Source organism: Somniosus microcephalus, chromosome 2 (genome assembly GCF_052327205.1).
Source record: "Somniosus microcephalus isolate GS21.2 chromosome 2, FLI_Smic_1.0, whole genome shotgun sequence".
Taxonomy (NCBI): Eukaryota; Metazoa; Chordata; class Chondrichthyes; order Squaliformes; family Somniosidae; genus Somniosus; species Somniosus microcephalus.
The window spans coordinates 295,115,251-295,134,111 of record NC_140988.1 but is presented as its reverse complement, the minus strand read 5'-3'; the positions used below and the strand labels follow the sequence as shown (position 1 = coordinate 295,134,111).

The 18,861-nt window shown below is 45.4% G+C and overlaps 1 protein-coding gene across 1 annotated transcript in view; it reads right to left on the bottom strand.

The window, feature by feature from the left end:
- The window catches only part of npr2 (natriuretic peptide receptor 2), a 221,716-nt gene that overhangs the window by 28,842 nt on the left and 174,013 nt on the right, over window positions 1-18,861 (bottom strand). The window contains exon 19 of the mRNA XM_085973308.1: window positions 6,019-6,193. Coding sequence (XP_085829434.1) covers window positions 6,019-6,193 — 175 coding nt within the window. The remainder of the gene's footprint in view (window positions 1-6,018; window positions 6,194-18,861) is intronic.

Here is an 18,861-nt window from a genome sequence, read left to right as displayed (position 1 = left end):
CCCCCTCCTCTCCCCCTCCAATCCCCTCTCCTTCCCCCCCTCCAATTCCCTCCCCTCTCCCCTCTCCGATACCCCACCTCTCCCCACGCCAATCCACTCTCCTCCCCCCTCCAATACCCTCCCCTCTCCCCCCTCCGATCCCCTCCCCTCTCCCTGCTCTGGTCTCTTGACCTTCTCCCCAAACACGTGCAGCATAAACAGGTCGAGACTTTGTTCCGGCGTCTCCACCAGGAGGTGGGGGGGGGTGGTGTGGCAGGAGGTGGTGGGGGGGAAACGATCACTCCAGAAATACCCACACAGACAGTAAGTGGTGTTGAAGCTCCAGCCCCGTGGCTGCAGAACCTGAGTCTGGGTCCCCACACCCAGACTCCCACCCCGAGGCTGAGGCCTATTGCTCCCCCTCTGATCGGACAAGGGCCCTCCGGTGCATGGCTCCGGTGAGGGCGGGATGGTGTTTAGGCTCTGCTCCCATGTTTGTGTAAATAATCACTCCAGAGCAGACCAGCAGGAGAAGGTGTTGGGAAGGGCATTAGCTTGTCGTGGTGCATATAGGTACCAACGATATAGGTAAAAACCGGGATGAGGTCCTAAAAAGCTGAATATAGGGAGTTAGGAGATAAATTAAAAAATAGGGACCTCAAATGTAGTAAACTCAGGATTGCTACCAGTGCCACATGCTAGTCAGAGTAGAAATAGAAGGATATTTGAGATGAATAGTGGCTAGAGGAATGGTGCAAGGGGGAGGGATTCAAATTCCTGGGACATTGGAACCGGTACTGGGGGAGGTGGGACCAGTACAAATTGGACAGTTTGCACCTGGGCAGGACCGGGACCGAATGTCCTTGGTGAAGTGTTTGCTAGTTCTGTTGGGGAGGGTTTAAACTAAAATGGCAGGGGTTTGGGAACCTGTGCAGGGAGACAGAGGAAAGGGAAACAAAGATAGAAGCAATAGACAGGAAGGAGAAAAGCAAAAGTGGCAGTCAGAGAAATCAAGGGGTTTAAATCAAACATGGCCACAGTAAATAATAATTCTAAAATGTCTAAGAGTGTTAAAAAAAACAAGCCGGAAGGCCTTGTGTCTTAATGCGAGGAGCATTCGTAATAAGGTGGATGAATTAGCTGCGCAAATAGATGTAAATGGATATGATATGATTGGGATTACGGAAACATGGCTCCAGGGTAACCAAGGCTGGGAACTCAACATCCAGGGGTATTCAATATTCAGGAAAGACAGGCAAAAAGGAAAAGGAGGTGGGGTAACATTGCTGGTTAAAGAGATTAACACAATAGTAAGGAAGGATATTAGCTCTGATGATGTGGAATCTGTATGGGTAGAACTGAGAAATACCAAGGGGCAGAAAACGTTAGTGGGAGTAGCATACAGACCCCCAAACAGTAATGCTAAGGTTGGGGATGGCATTAAATGGGAAATTAGAGATGCGTGCAATAAGGGCACAGCAGTTATCATGGGTGACTTTAATCTACATATAGATTGGGCTAACCAAATTAGCAATAATACTGTGGAGGAGGAATTCCTGGACCAATATGTTGAGAAACCAATTAGAGATCAGGCCATCTTAGACTGGGTATTATGTAATGAGAAAGGGTTAATTAGCAATCTTGTTGTGCGAGGCCCCTTGGGGCAGAGTGATCATAATATGATAGAATTCTTCATTAAGATGGAGAGTAAAGTATTTGACTCAGAGACTAGGGTCCTGAATTGAAATAAAGGAAACTATGATGGTATGAGGTGTGAGTTGGGTAGGATGGATTGGGGAATGTTACTTAAACGGTTGATGGTGGATAGGTAATGGCAAACATTTAAAGATCGCATGGATGAACTACAGAATTTGTTCATCCCTGCTTGGCATAAAAATAAAACAAAAAAGGTAACTCAACCGTGGCTAACAAGGGAAATTAGGGATAGCATAAGATCCAAGGAGAGGACATATAAATTGGCCAGAAAAAAGCAGCAAACCTGAGGATTGGGAGCAGTTTTGGATTCAGCAAAGGAGGACAAAGGGATTAGTTAAGAGGTGAAAAATAAAGTATGAGAGTAAGCTTGCAGGGAACATAAAAACTGATTGTAAAAGCTTTTATAGATCTCTAAAGAGAAAAAGATTGGTGAAGTCAAGCGTAGGTCCCTTGCAGTCAGAATCAGGGGAATTTATAATGGGGAACAAAGAAATGGCAGACCAATTAAATACATTGGCCCAGAACTTGGCCCGCAGTGGATTTCCTTTCAGTGGCCCGGTTCTGATGTCGGCGCGCTGTGCTAACCTGACCCAGTGGCGTAGTTAGTGCGATGTGCCGGCTGGGATCAGGTGAGCACTGTGCAGCCAATCAGGGGAGGGGAAACTTCATTCATAAGTTTGAGAGTAAGAACTGTCAAACTCATGAAAAGTACTGCACCCCGAAACACTACTTAAACTTTAAATAAAAATTTTAAAAAACATCCCAATCGTTAAATTAAGTATAAATAAGTTTAAAAAAATAATTTAAACAATAATTTTTTTTTTTGAAAAAAATAAATTTTTAATAAAAAGGGTCTAAAACTAAACTTACCTTATTGTAGATTCTTTAAAATAATAAACCTGTGGAAATTTTTTTTCTAAATTGCACTAAAACACCACTTACCTGTAAAAATAAATACGTGTGCTTTTTACAAGTGTAAAGACCGGAGGCCTTTACACATGCGCAAATCCCCCAAAACAGAGGAAATCCAAGACGCACGCGCTGCCCCCTACAGCGCACGCGCTAGCCTCTTCACCTCTTGGGTTAGAGGAGAGGAAATGCCGGTTTTCAGCGCATGCGCTGTGCATGCTGAAAACCGGCATTTCCTCCGGCCAGACGCGTGAGTACCCCTTCCGTACTCACGCGTTTGGGGAGGAATTACTGCCCCATACTTTGGTTCTGTCTTCACAAAGGAGGACACAAATAACCTCCCAGAGATGTCAGGGAACATAGGGTCTAATGAGAGGGAGGAACTGAATGAAATCAGTATTTGTAGGAAATGGTGTTAGGGAAATTGATGGGATTGAAGGCCGATGAATCCCCAGGGCCTGATAATCTACATCCTAGGGTACTTAAGGAAGTGGCCCTAGAAATAGTAGATGCATTGCTGGTCATCTTCCAAAATTCTATAGATTCTGGAATACTTCCCATGGATTGGAGGGTAGCTAATATTACCCCACTATTCAAAAAAGGTTGTAGAGAGAAAACGGGGAATTATACACCGGTAAGCCTGACATCGGTTGTGGGGAAAATGCTAGAGTCCATTATAAAAGATGTAATAGCAGAGCACTTGGAAAACAGTGACAGGATCGGACAAAGTCAACATGGATTTACAAAAGGTAAATCGTGCTTGACTAATCTACTGGAATTTTTTGAGGATGTAACTGGTAGAATAGATAAGGGAGAACCAGTGGATGTGGTGTTTTTGGACTTTTAGAAGGCTTTCGATAAGGTCCCGCATAAGAGATTAGCATGTAAAGTTAAAGCACAAGGGATTGGGGGCAAGGTATTGACTTGGATAGAGAACTGGTTGGCAGACTGGAAGCAAAGAGTTGGAATAAATGGGTCTTTTTCCGAGTGGCAGGCAGTGACTAATGGGGTACCGCAGGGATTGGTGCTAGGACCCCAGCTATTCACAATACAAGAAACTTTCAATTAACCAGCCACTAAATAAGCAGAAATGTCGGTTAACCGGCAAAATTCAGGAGCCGGTTCAGATAACTTTTTTTACTTTCAGTTACTTTTTTTTACTCATTTCTGGCTGTGTAAGCATCTAACTGAAGCTGTTGCTAAGCTACAGAGACGCTTGCAAGCTGTGCTGATTGTTTTGAAGCTGCAGGGTTTGTTGCTTTAGACGAAGCGCTGAGCTCCGTATCTTTTAACTATAGCGCTCGATTCTTCAGCATTGTTGATAGACTGGCACCAGCTCGGTCCCACCCGTGCCGCATACCAGAAAGTTTCCTGTATATATTAATGATCTAGACAAGGGAACTAGATGTAATATCTCCAAGTTTGCAGACAACACAAAGCTGGGTGGGCATGTGTGCTGTGAAGAGGATACCGAGAAACTCCAGTATGATTTGGACAGGTTGGGTGATTGGGCAGATGCATGGCAGATGCAGTATAATGTGGATAAATGTGAGGTTATCCACTTTGGTTGCAAAAACAGGAAGGCAGATTATTATCTGAATGCCAATAGATTGGGAAATGGGGAAGTGCAACGAGACCTGGGTGTCCTTGTGCACCAGTTGCTGAAGGTAAGCATGCAGGTGCAGCAGGCGGTTAAGAAGGCAAATGGTACGTTGGCCTTCATAGCGAGAGGATTCAAGAACAGGAACAAGGATGTCTTGCTGCAGTTGTACAGGGCCTTGGTGAGACCACACTTTGAGTATTGTGTGCAGTTTTGGTCGCCTTATCTGAGGAAGGATGTTCTTGCCATGGAGGGAGTGCAGCGAAGATTCACCAGACTGATACCTGGGATGGCAGGAATGACATATGAGGAGAGATTGGGTTGATTGGGCTTATACTCGCTGGAGTTTAGAAGAATGAGAGGGGATCTCATTGAAACTTATAAAATTCTAACAGGACTAGACAGACTAGATGCAGGAAGGATGTTCCCGATGGCGGGGGAGTCCAGAACCAGGGGTCACAGTCTAAGGATAAGGGGTAAGCCATTTAGGACAGAGATGAGGAGGAACTTCTTCACCCAGAGAGTGGTGAACCTGTGGAATTCTCTACCACAGAGGGCGGTGGAGGCCAGTTCATTAAATATATTCAAGAAGGAGTTAGATATATTTCTTAAGGCTAAAGGGATCAAGGGATATGGGGAGAAGGCAGGGACAGGGTACTGAATTTGGATGATCAGCCATGATCTCATTGAATGGTGGAGCAGGCTCGAGGGGCCGAATGGCCTACTCCTGCTCTTATCTTCTATGTTTCTATGTTTCTACAATGGAAAACCATTGTGCTCACTGATGTCAGTGCTAATGGTTGCATTATAGATTATTAAATCAAATGCCTCATTAACATTATTTCACATGATCATATGTAAAGACTTGCAGGAAAAGACTTTCAAGCTCATTAAGCGCACCCCACTCAGACACGATGCAACCACATGTATCACTGACCAAGCCCATAAATTATAGTAGGTCCTGGGAGAGGGAAAAAAACATTTATAACTGCTCCCTTCCAGCAGGAACTTGTCACATTCTCTTTTAAAAAACTGCAGGAAACCCTTATCCATCACATGTTTCATCAGTCTATCCCAGAGGGTGATTAACTGGTTCCTGGCATTGAATCTAACTCTTTGCTTACTTGTTCCCTTTATTCCTACCATCCCTATCAATGTCAAATAATCTGTCCAACCAGACTGAGTTCAATCCCTTCATTGTTTTAAAAGCCTCCATCGTATCACTCTCAGCCTTTTTTTCACTAAAGTAAACAGCCCTAACTCCAGGAAACTATCCTCATGACTAAGAGCCCTTAGGTTAGATGTCTACTCTTGGCTGCAACAAAGAAGTTTTGCTCACATCAGCAACATAAATGCAGGCAAGAATTTTTTTTTAATTTCCAATTTTCTTTGTTTCTTTCCTAAAGGCACTGATTCATATTGGAGTAGAGTTTTATAGGTGCTGGCAGTCTTGTGGCACCTCACTGAAATATTCATTCTTTAGATGTGAGTCTTGACAGACTAGGGACCCTGGCTGATTTTTCCCCTTTCTAGGCATATTGTACTACCTTAACGTGCCCCCTGCTGAGATCAGTTAATACAGCACAGACCAGGAACTGAATCTGGGACTTTCATGGTCATTATGGCTCAGTACCCCACCAGGTGAATATTAATTATGAGCAGACAGCAAAAGTGAAATCTCTGCAGAATCCTAACACATGTGTGGAGCTGTTTGGGTGAAATTTATTCCCAATCAGTGCAACTAGATACTGAAATCTATCAAGGAAAAATGAATATTCCCACAGAGATCTGTGGCTTGGAGTAACATAATTTACCAGTGTGTATTCCTATTCTTAGCTTCAGCTGGTCATTAGGCCTGTGTCGTATTTTAAATGATCTCACTGCTTCCAGTAATGCTAAGGACATTCTGGCAGTCTCTCGTGCGTGGAGTTTACCATTCCGTACTGGGAGCCCAGACACAACCATATAGGCATCTCCGATTGTTTCCACCTGATAGTGAGAGAACAAACACCGTGTTAATTGAACCGCTTCAATTGGGAGATTTCCTATTTTCTATTAACGCAGTAAAGTGCAACATTAATGTAGAACCTTTGGCTGTGAAAGTCCATTGGGGTTATCCTGATCCCCAGTTGTACCTTTGACGGGAGATCGGCAGAACTCCCAGACACATCAGTGCAACTGGCCATTTTTAGCTATTAACGCTGTTTCTCCTGAGCTTCTGCCAATTCAGGGTCATAGAACTGTAGAGATTTACAGTACAGAAGGAGTCCATTCAGCAAATCATCTTGCGCTCTGCTAAAACAATACAAAACTAATCCCACTGCCCTATGCTCTCCCAAAGCCTTTGAATGCCTCAAATATTTATCCAATTTTCCTTTAAAAGGTGCAATGGTCTCAGCCTCAACAATTCCCTGTGACAAAGCATTTCATGCTCCAGCAACCCTCTCTGCAAATAATTTCCCTTAACCTCTCTCTCTTAGTGATGATTATAAATTAATGATCCCTCGTTACTCTCTCCCCAATCAGAATCTTTCACTATTCATTGTATTAAAATCTTTCATAATTTTATAATCTTTAAAAACATACAAAAATGAAGGACAGAAATAGACCAGCTGTTTGATCAAGCCTGCCCATATTATCATGGTGTAACTTCTACACATCATTACCCCCATCTGTGCCATGCCCCCACCCCACCCTTCACCCACCAGCACACAGTCTCCAGGGAAATGGGCAACAAAGGATGGGTCAAAGATCGTGCAAAGATGTTCAGCATGTATATTCTATAAAAAGCCTCTCATAGTACTACTGCAATGTGATTTCCTGTGGGGTTTTTTAACTTCCTTTAATAAAGTTACAAAATGTTAAGCAGCAGATATAATTGATATTGTGATTGTGTAATCACATCACATAACAGTCGATGCATTTCAAAGAAGGAATTGGAGGTATTTCTGAGACATGAAATAGGGTATTATATAAGCAATGGCTTTTTTTTTGCTTTTCTGTTGACAAAATCTGGCAAAATTATGTTAATTAATGACAATTTTCTGAATTTTCTCCCTTCTACCAGTGAAGATACTGACTCAAGCTAGGGTATAGTTCTGTCACTGCTATAGCCCTCCAATACCTTGCCCGATTGGCCATTCCTTACGGTGTGCTTAGACAGTGATTTCCAGCCAGCTGGTTAACCATGCAGAGAAATTGCGTTAAACTCAATTCTATCTTCACCAACATCTATGCCACCCAGCAAAGGTTACTGGATAGTAATCAGGAGCAGAAACCATGGCTGAACTTTTCTTTCTTTCCTTAGTCTCTGGTTACTTAGGCCAACTGTAGTTTCCCTCTGCTGCCCTGGAAATCAGCTAACCCAGCATAGTCTAGTGAATGAACCAGAGTCCCTGGTCAGTCCACATCCAGACTGAGCCATCAGCAAGTCCACACTACATTGGTTTTGCTGTGCTATAATTCTACTCCCATATAGACCAAACTGATTTATATATATCATGATCTATGTGTACATTTTGACAGAAATCAGATCCTTGCGCTTCACTGTGCATAAGTAAAGCTCACCAGACCAGAGAATTATACCAGTGCCTGGAGTGTAAATAGGACATGTCTAATTGTTTACCATCTATACTTGTGGCAAATTGTATTGGAGTAGCTTCAGCTGTGATTGTTGGATCTGACCCAAAACCATCACCTTGAAAACTAATCACGTATTATTTGCCATGTATAATCAAAGATTTAGAAATCATCTGGAAGCCACTTCAGGAGTGACTGTCACAATGGACATAGCATTTCTATAATAAATCATACAGTTTTCAGCACATTAGGAAAAGAGGGAATCAAGGGGATCTGGGGATAGTGCGGGAAGGTGGTGTTGAGGTAGAAGATCAGCCATGATCTTATTGAATGACGGAGCAGGCTTGAAGGGCCGAATGGCCTACTCCTGCTCCTATTTCTTATGACAAATTATTTCCACTGGCAGGAGGGTCAGTAACCAGAGGACACAGATTTAAGATAATTGGCAAAAGAACCAGGGTAGATTAGAGATTTTTATTTACGAAGTGAGTTATTATGATCTGGAATGCACTGCCTGAAAGGGTGGTGGAAGCAGATTCAGTCATAACTTTCAAAAGGGAATTGGATATATTCTTAAAAAGGAAAAAAATTAGCAGGACTATGGGGAAAGATCAGGGGAGTGGGACTAATTGGATAGCTCTTTCAAAGAGCTTATACAGGCACAATGGGCCAAATGACCTCCTTCTGTGCTGTATGATTCTATTTAGCCAGATGACCATGATGCAAGCTTAGCTAATTTAACACACACACTTGTATAAATGTATAGCGAGTAGGTTCTTGTTTGCCTAAATGTCACCACAATGTTGGTGTGGCGATCACTTTTTATCAATTCTCTTTGTAGACTCTTTTTTCACATGCTTCATTCTTTTTGGCATTTAATAATGACTTTATATGTCTGATTTTTTTCTCAGTTTGTAAAACTTTAAGACTAAAATATGATTCACATGGTATGTATTCACTGAATGCAATATTTCATTAACAGCTGGCATTTCTCAACATAATTAAATGGTGTAAACAAAACTATCACATGAGCAAAAACTAATCTAAACATTAACCAGTGTCCAAAGCCGACTGCTGCACATAACGTAAACACACATATACAGCAAACTTCTCCCATTGTGTTTGTTTGTTTGCATAACTATGGCCCAGATTTTGAGGTCAGCAGTGAAGTGACGGCACGCACCGCTGTCCTTGAAGAAAGCTGCCCACAAAGATCTAGCGACCTCTGTGGCATCGATTTCACCGTTCCCAACATTAATTTGATTCTGGCGCCAAGGCTAGGGGGTCTCCAGTGTCCAGCAACAGTGATGTCATCAAGAAGGCTAATCACATTGAAGAATTCTCAGACAGCAAACCAGGAAGTAAAATGCACTGATTATCCATCACTTTTTAATAAATTTTGCAGAGAGTAAAATAAAGATTGGTACATACTCAGGGGATTAAGTTAGAGGCTGAAATATCATAAACAAACTTTTTTCAAAAAAATAATTTTAATTATTTTAAAAAATATGAAGTTTTTATCATAATGGAAAAATTTGACATTCCACAAATATAAAATTAGTTTATCAGGGCCAGAGAAGTTGTTCAGCAGTAATTATGACTTAGCACACCATTAAAAACCCAGTTACACCTGATTGAACAAGGCTTAACATTTGTGGGGTGTTTGAACAGCGATATTACAGCGTAAAAGGGGAAGTTCTCGTCAGTTCAGTGATTTCTCAAAAATTTCCATCTGCAGGGACTTCCCTGCTGACTGCAAAATCTGGGCCATTGTTATGCAAACAAACACAATGGGAGAAGTTTGCTGTGGTGCAGCAGGGAATCACTGACGGCAACTTCTGGATTTCTGCATTTAACTGCGTATGGGCGGATGCCAGAAGTTGCTGCCAGTTTTAAAGGGGAATGATGGCAAATGCTGACAGTTTTGCCATCATTACAACCACAAAATCCAGGCCAATATCATTAAACTTAGATAGGCAGGAAAGTGGCGTTGTGGTCGAAGATCAGCCATGATCTTATTGAATAATGGAGCAGGCTTGAGGGGTCGTATGGCCTATTCCTGCTCCTAATTCTTATGTTCTTTGTATCTGTCTTCACAGTAGAAGACACAAAAAACATTTTGGAAATAATGGGCAACCAAGGGTCCAGAGAGAATGAAGAACTTAAAGAAATCAGTACAAGTAAAGGCATAGTACTGGAGAAATTAATGGTACTAAGTGGCGACAAATCCCCTGGACCTGATGATCTGCATCCTAGGGTTTTAAAAGAGAAAGTGGCTGCATTGGCATTAATCTTCTAGAATTCCATAGATCTAGAACAGTCCCCAAGGATTGGAAGGTAGCAAACATAACCCTGCTATTTAAGAAAGGAGGAAGAGAAAAACAGGAAACTATAGGTCAGTTAGCCTGACATCAGTAGTAGGCAAAATGCAAGAATCTATTATTAGGGACGTGGTAACAGGGCACTTAGAAAATCATAATATGATTAGGCAGAGTCAACATGGTTTTATGAAAGGGAAATCGTGTTTGACAAATCTGTTACAATTTTTTGAAGATGTATCTAGTAGGATAGATAAGGGGGAACCAGTGGATTTTCAAAAAGCATTCGATAAGATGCCACACAAGAGGCTATTACACAAAATTAGGACTCATGGGATTGGGGTATGGGCCAGAAATTCGGGTCCCCACGGGTGAGTATGCGTTGGGAACTCACACGTAGGGCCAACGAAAGTGCCGGTTTCGTGCATGCACTGCGCATACGCTGGAAACCGGAACTTCCGTTCCCTTGAAGGAAGGGGTTCACAGGTCGAACGCGTGCGCCGGAGAGGCAGCGCGTATGCCTGGAACTTCTGTTTTTTTTACAGGTTTCTCCAGGAGGCTATGTCTCCAGTAGCTACACTTTTAAAAAGCAGTCGCAAGGCCTGCTTTTAACAAGGTAAGTGGTGAATTAAGTAAAATTAAAACATTTTTTCCACAGGTTTATTATTTTTAAATACTTTAAAGAAAGTTAAGTTTATTTTTAGCCCAGTTAAAAACTGTAATTAATTTTTTCAAAAATTTAAATTATTGTTTAAAATAGTTATTTTATGTAATTTATAGTTATTTTTAAAATGTGATGTTTTAAAAAAATGTATTTGAAGTTTTAGTTAGGTTTTGGGGCGGACCTCTATTCATAGATTTGACAGCCCTTCCTGTCAAATCTATGAATACAGATTCCCTGCTGCCATTGGCTATCCATGGCCCACGTGATCCTAGGGGACGCTTCGAACTAACTGCGCCTCGGGATACGCAAGCACTGTGCACCGGCAGCTGGAGGAGGCCCAGGATCAGAATCCCACGCAGGCTCACAGCACAATGGCAGGCGTGCTAGGTAAGTGCAGGTCGGGGGCTTACACCCGCGGGAAGCCTCCGACCCGAATTTCTGGCCCATTAGCATGGATTGAGGCTTGGTTAATGGGCAGAAAAGAGGGAGTAGGAATAAACGCTACATTTTTGGTTTGGCAGGCTGTAACTAGCGGAGTACTGCAAGGATCAGTTCTTGGGCCTCAGCTATTTACAATCTATATTAATGACTTAGATGTAGAGACTGAGTGTAATGTATCCAAGTTAGCTGATGATACAAAGTTAGGTGGGAAAGTAAGCTGTGAGGAGGACACAAAGAGGCTGCAATGAGACTGAGTGGGCAAGAACATGGTGTGCTGCCTCTCCCTCAAACTTAACCTCACTGTATGTATTTAACTTACTTATATATGTATAGCCTACCTGTTGGGGCCGTTGCCCCTTTAACTTACCTTTTAGGGCCATTGCCCCTTTAAGACGCGCCTTAGCGTGCTGACGTCACGTCACGTACGACGTAGCGTGCTGACGTCACGGCACGTACGACGTGACGTGCGTGAGGCGGCTGCCGGCCCGACTCGGCCTTCCAGAAAGGCCGCCGGCACAGCCCGGCCTAGCGTCTTTGGCCGCATCTACCAGCCGCCGGGAGCGACGCGATCTTCCGCTCCCGCGGCAAGCACCGGCTCAGCCTGGCCTCCAGCTCCCGCTCCCGACTTCGGCCTCAATGGCCAGAAACGTGACCACGCGCATCACGTGATGCCCCAAGCGCGGACAACGCAACCGAGCGTGATGAGGTCATCACGCTCCCCACAGGACTGCTACGTAGTCCTCGTGGAGCCCTCGCTGGGACACAGACCTACACCACGGTGCTCCTGCAGCAGCACAGGCTCCGGGCAGTTGTATTGTCCCCATGCTTGAGTCTTGGAAATTGTTTGTCTGTAAGTATTTTAGAATGCTATAGATGATTAGTGTGCACTGCATGTTGTAGAAAATGTTTAGTTGTAACTTTTCGCTGTCTAGCTGATTAACTAGTAGCTGTATTTTGATACACTATGTACAGGGCTAATTTAAAGAGAATGCCTCCCAGTTTACTAAATGTACTGTGTTGCTCAGGCGTGACTAAATCTGTGTATACATATCAGTTATGCGCTTGTATACTAATGTGTGCTTCCATTTCTGTGTTGTATTTCAGTTTTACAATAATGAGAATCTTTCAGTAAAGCGTTACAAGAAAAGTCAAGCCTTGTGATTTTATTGGAAGATATCAAGTTGTTCGCTATCTGTCTAGCTTTGCATAGGATCACGTTGCGAGGGCAGAATAGTAAAAAGACAGCAGCACAGCGGGCTCAAGCACAGGAAGATACCACTCAGCCACCATGAGTCTACGCTCAGGAAGACAATATACCATAGAGGACGTCGACCAGCCAATCGAGAAGCATGTGCCTCTCCGAGCAAACGCTGCCAAGTCACAGTCCTCTAAAGTATCCCCTAGGTCATCTCGGCGGTCCAGCAGACTGTCATCATCGACAGCTTCTGCAGCCGCCAAAGCACGTGCCAAGGCAAAAGCTGCCCAGGCTCAATTGTCCTTCGCTGAAAAGGAAGCTGACCTTATGAAGCAGAGAGCCGACCTCGACGCTAGTGTGATGAAGCAGAGAGCTGACCTCGAAGCTAGTATGATGAGGCAGAAAGCTGACCTTATGAAGCAGAGAGCTGACCTCGAAGCTAGTGTGATGAAGCAGACAGCACAGTCCTCTAAAGTATCCACTAGATCATCTCAGCAGTCCAGCAGACCATCGTCATCGACAGCTTCTGCAGCCGCCAAAGCACGTGCCAAGGCAAAAGCTGCCCAGGCTCAATTGGCCCTTGCTGAAAAAGAAGCTAGTGTGATGAAGCAGAAAGCTGACCTCGCTGCCAGTCTCCACATTCTCCAAAGCCAGAGAGCTGCCGCTGCCGCTAAAGCTAAAGCCGCAGCTTATGAAGAAGGTGAGGAGAACGAAGGCGGGGAGCCCAGCCAGGAAACATATGTTCTGGGACAGCCCCTCAGTCCAGTGCAATGTACAAGTGAGTATGTCCAACAACACTCCAAATTGTTCTCCAAGGAAACATCCAACTATCTTGACGCAGAACCAGCTACTCACCACAGTAGCAAACAGCCTGTTTTTGGAGACACTGAGCTTAAAGGAGAAGAAACAAGCAAGACTTACCTACAGAGACCTCCACAGCACTCGGCCAATCCAGCCAAGCAGTCCTCACCCGAGCCACAGGGTACACAGGACCTCGCTGGGTGCCTTATCCACCGAGAGTTGTTGAGTTCGGGCCTTCTGGAGTTAGATGGCCGTCCTGAAAGTTGTTGGTCATGGAAAGAGTCCAACCTGAGACTACACAAGGTAGCATCGATCAGTGGACAGGTGATGGAAGCCTTCCCTGCAGAGGACCGTGCCAAGGATCTGAAGGATTTGCACCTTGGAGTGGATCCTCCCCCCCTTCAACGGAGCCTGGGGCTCTCCTGGAACCTGGAAACAGACAGCGTCACATTCCTGGTGTCCCGTGAAGAAAGGCCATTCACACGGAGAGACGTCCTGTCCACAGTCAACAGTTTGTACGACCCTTTGGGGTTCGTAGCTCCCATAACAATGCAAGGAAAAGCATTAGTACGGGAACTCTCATCGGATCCGAGTGAGTGGGATGCTCCACTCCTCCCAGAAAAAGAAGCAAAATGGAACCTACAGTTGATCAGAGACAAGATTGACATCGATGTGGGCGCCATCAAGTTCTTCACGGACAGCAAGATTGTACTTGGTTACATCCACAACTCCACAAGAAGGTTTTATGTGTATGTTTCCAGCTGGGTGACTCGTATCAGACGATCCACTCACCCTGACCAGTGGTGCTATGTCTCCACAGACCTGAACCCTGCAGACCATGCTACCAGGTCTATACCAGTAGCACACCTACAGCAAAGCAGTTGGTTCTTGGGCCCCTCTTTCCTGTCTAATGTCAACACAGAGGAGACTCCTGAGTCCAATCCCTTCACCCTTGTGGAGCCTGAAGCTGATACTGAGATTCGACCTGAAGTTACGACCTTGGTCACCAAAGCCTCAGAATCTCAGTTGGGCTTACAACACTTCGAGCGATTCTCAAGCTGGAGAACACTCTGCCGAACCACAGCCCGACTCATTCATGTAGCAGCATCCTTCAAGGGGAATTTGGACAACATAGAACGCAAAGGATGGAAATGTTCTAAAGAAGTATCCAGCACAAGTGAGCTTTCACAAGCCAAAGGTGCGATCATTCGCTCTGTCCAGCTTGATGTCTTCAAGGAGGAATTCAAATGTCTTGAAGAGGGACAGACATTCCCCAAGCAAAGAGGAGAGTATTCGTCCACCCTACAGAGCTGTAGGAAATGGACAGAAGACAAGCCAAATGTCAAAGTGAGAGATGTTGTCTTGCTGAAAGACAGCCAAGCACGCAGAAATGAACAGCCAGTGGGACTGGTTGTCAAAACTCTGCCGACCAGGGACAAGAGGGTCCACAAGGTGGAGGTGAAGATTGTCAAGGAGGGGCCTATCAAAGTGTTTCTGAGGCCAGTCTCAGAGATCGTAGTCCTCCTTTCTGAAGTAACCTAGAGAACGGACTCTGAGTATATTGCAGCCAAAGGACGTTTTCTTCAGGTTTATTTTGTATCTGTAATGGTACAATGGAATTGTACCAAGCGGGGAGTGTGCTGCCTCTCCCTCTAACTTAACCTCACTGTATGTATTTAACTTACTTATATATGTATAACCTACCTGTAGGGGCCGTTGCCCCTTTAACTTACCTTTTAGGGCCATTGCCCCTTTAAGACGTGCCTTAGCGTGCTGACGTCACGTCACGTACGACGTGACGTGCGTGAGGCGGCTGCCGGCCCGACTCGGCCTTCCAGAAAGGCCGCCGGCACAGCCCGGCCTAGCGTCTTCGGCCGCATCTACCAGCCGCCGGGAGCGACACGATCTTCCACTCCCGCGGCAAGCACCGGCTCAGCCTGGCCTCCAGCTCCCGCTCCCGACTTCGGCCTCAATGGCCAGAAACGCGACCACGAGCATCACGCGATGCCCCAAGCGCGGACAACGCAACCGAGCGTGATGAGGTCATCACGCTCCCCACAGGACTGCTATGTAGTCCTCGTGGAGTCCTCGCTGGGACACAGACCTACACCACAGTGCTCCTGCAGCAGCACAGGCTCCGGGCAGTTGTATTGTCCCCATGCTTGAGTCTTGGAAATTGTTTGTCTGTAAGTATTTTAGAATGCTATAGATGATAAGTGTGCACTGCATGTTGTAGAAAATGTTTAGTTGTAACTTTTCGCTGTCTAGCTGATTAACTAGTAGCTGTATTTTGATACACTATGTACAGGGCTAATTTAAAGAGAATGCCTCCCAGTTTACTAAATGTACTGTGTTGCTCAGGCGTAACTAAATCTGTGTATACATATCAGTTATGCACTTGTATACTAATGTGTGCTTCCATTTCTGTGTTGTATTTCAGTTTTACAATAATGAGAATCTTTCAGTAAAGCGTTACAAGAAAAGTCAAGCCTTGTGATTTTATTGGAAGATATCAAGTTGTTCGCTATCTGTCTAGCTTTGCATAGGATCGCGTTGCGAGGGCAGAATACATGGCAAATGGATTACAATGTGGAGAAGTGTGAAGTTTCGTAGGAAAAACAAAAAAGCAGAATATTTTTTGAATGGTGAGAGAGTGGGAAATATTTGCATTCAGAGGGACCTGGGTGTCCTTGTACATGAATCACAGAAAGTTGACATGCAGGTACAGCAAGCATTTAAGAAAGCAAATGGTATGTTGTGGCAAAGCCACCAAAGAGACTCTCACAGTAACTTGTACAATTGTCTTTAATCATTATTGTTATCTTTTAATGTTTGCCCTGTTTAAACAGCGCGGGATCGATAAAATCGCGATCCGACGTGATGACGTCATCACGTGGGTCATGTGACATTCCCAACGGCGGGAAACGTGTTGACGTCATGACATCAGGGTTGAAGGGCATTTCAAGTTAGTCCTCGTGGAGTGAGCTAGTGTACAGACCTGTTTGGAGTTTCTCCTGCGTTTCTTGTTTTGTAATACTTTCAGTGCATTAAACTAAGTTTGTTAACTACCAGTTTAGTTCACAGTGTTTTTGTTAGGAGTGCATAGACTCCTACATTGGTGACCCCGAATCCTCGCGATCGTTTTTCGTGGTGGACACGGAACGCAGGCCAGTGATGGATGCCAATGCTGTGGCCTTGAAGCTCCCCCAATTCTGGGAACAACAGGCGGCCTCCTGGTTTGTGCAGGCCGAGGCGCAGTTTGAACTCCGCAACATCGTGCAGGACCAGACCCGATATTTGTACGTGGTCTCCGCCCTCGATAGCTCGACGGCGTCGAGGATCATCAGCCTTCTGGAGAACCCCCCGAATGCTGACAAGTATGTAGCCATCAAGACTCGGCTGCTGCAGGTATTTGGCCTCACCAAGGCGGAGCGCGCTCGCCACTTACTGACACTACCAGGGTTAGGTGACTCCAAACCCTCGGAACTAATGAGCCACATGCTGACGCTCCTGGGGTCCGAACCCCCATGTTTCCTGTTCTGCGAGCTGTTCCTTACGCAGCTGCCCGAACATGTCCAGGCAGCCCTCGCCAAATCGGACACCGGGGACTGCATCGCGCTCGCCGAAGAGGCGGATAAAATTTACACGGTCCGGCAACAATTCTGCGCCATCGCGCAACGCCCCGCCCCAAGGGGCCCGGCCCCGGCCCCGGCACCTCCGACGGCTGGTTACTGTTACTACCACACTTGTTTCGGCCTGTTCATTCTCAGACTGGCAATCAGTAACTAGTGGTGTTCCGCAGGGGTCAGTGCTGGGTCCCCAGCTCTTTACAATCTATGTTAACGATTTGGAGGAGGGGACCGAGTGTAACATATCAAAGTTTGCAGATGATACGAAGATGGGAGGGAAAATAGTGAGTGAGGAGGACATAAAAAACCTGCAAGGGGACATAGACAGGCTAAGTAAGTGGGCAGAGATTTGGCAGATGGAATACAATACTGGAAAGTGTGAGGTTATGCACTTTGGCAGGAAAAATCGTAGAGCAAGTTATTATCTTAATGGCAAGAAACTGGAAAGTACTGAAGTACAAAGGGATCTGGGGGTCCTGGTGCACGAAACTCAAAAGGTTAGTATGCAGGTGCAGCAAGTGATTAAGAAGGCCAATGGAATGTTGGCTTTCATTGCTAGGGGGATAGAATATAAAAATAGGGAGGTATTGCTTCAGTTGTATAAGGTATTGGTGAGACCGCACCTGGAATACTGCGTACAGTTTTGGTGTCCATACTTAAGAAAGGACATACTTGCTCTCGAGTCAGTACAAAGACGGTTCACTCGGTTAATCCCGGGGATGAAGGGATGGACATATGAGGAGAGGTTAAGTAGATTGGGACTCTACTCATTGGAGTTCAGAAGAATGAGAGGCGATCTTATTGAAACATATAAGATTGTGAAGGGGTTGGATCGGGTGGATGCGGGGAAGATGTTCCCGATGATGGGTGAAACTAGAACTAGGGGGCATAGTCTTAGAATAAGGGGCTGCTCTTTCAAAACTGAGATGAGGAGGAACTAATTCACTCAGAGGGTGGTAGGTCCATGGAATATGCTGCCCGAAAAAGCTGTAGAAGCTACATCATTACATAAATTTAAAACAGAAATAGACAGTTTCCTAGAAGTAAAGGGAATTAAGGGTTACGGGGAGCGGGCAGGAATTTGGACATGAGTCTAGGTTCGGAAGGTCATGGCCCTGTGGGTAGCGGAGCGGGCCCAGGGGCCGTGTAGCCTGATCCTGCTCCTACTTCGTGTGTCTAATTCTGTTAGATTCAGGAGATGGTTCTGTGATAGTGGATTGGCGGTTAGGATCAGATCAGCCATGATCTTATTGAATGGCGGAGCAGGCTCGAGGGGCCGATTGGCCTACTCCTGCTCCTATTTCTTATGTTCTTATGCTGCTGACCACCGTGTAGTTTCGTGCCCAGACCGTCGAACAGACCGTCGCAAGTCAAGAACACCGGATCCGGTGCGTCCCCCGCGGCCACGATGGTGATCGGCGACTCCGAGAATCTCATGTATTTAACCGACTCCATCTCGGGCCGTCGTTTTCTGTGTGACACGGTGGCACAGTGCAGCATGCTTCCCGACTCGGTCCTTGACCTTCGGTCGGGCGGACGGTGTCCCCCCCTCCAAGCTGCCAACGAGGGTACGATCCGCACTTGCGGGAAATGACGGGTGCAAGTCTGTTTCGGTGGCCAGCGCTTTACCTGGGATTTCGTCACCGCTAAAATTTTGCAGGCCCTCTTGGGCGCCGACTTTTTAGGCGCCAACGGCCTGTTGGTGGACGTGAAAAATCGACGCCTCGTTCACGCTGCCACGCTCGACGGTATTTCAGGTGCGCACAGCACGGCTGCGCCGCACTCGGTCTCCTGCGCGCGACCACCTCCCGATTGTAGTGTATGTATCCGTCTACCTTTAAGAAAACCATTGTATGTAACCGTTCACCTTTAAGAGAACTATTTTAGGTGTGGCACTACTTTGTTGGCTTCTGTATACTGTAATACCGACGGTGACCACACCGGTATATAAGTGCTGTGTCAGGATTTATTTGGCAGATTCGCCCTGACCTTCGAATAGTAAAGTCCTGTTTTAAGTTACTCTGGTAGTC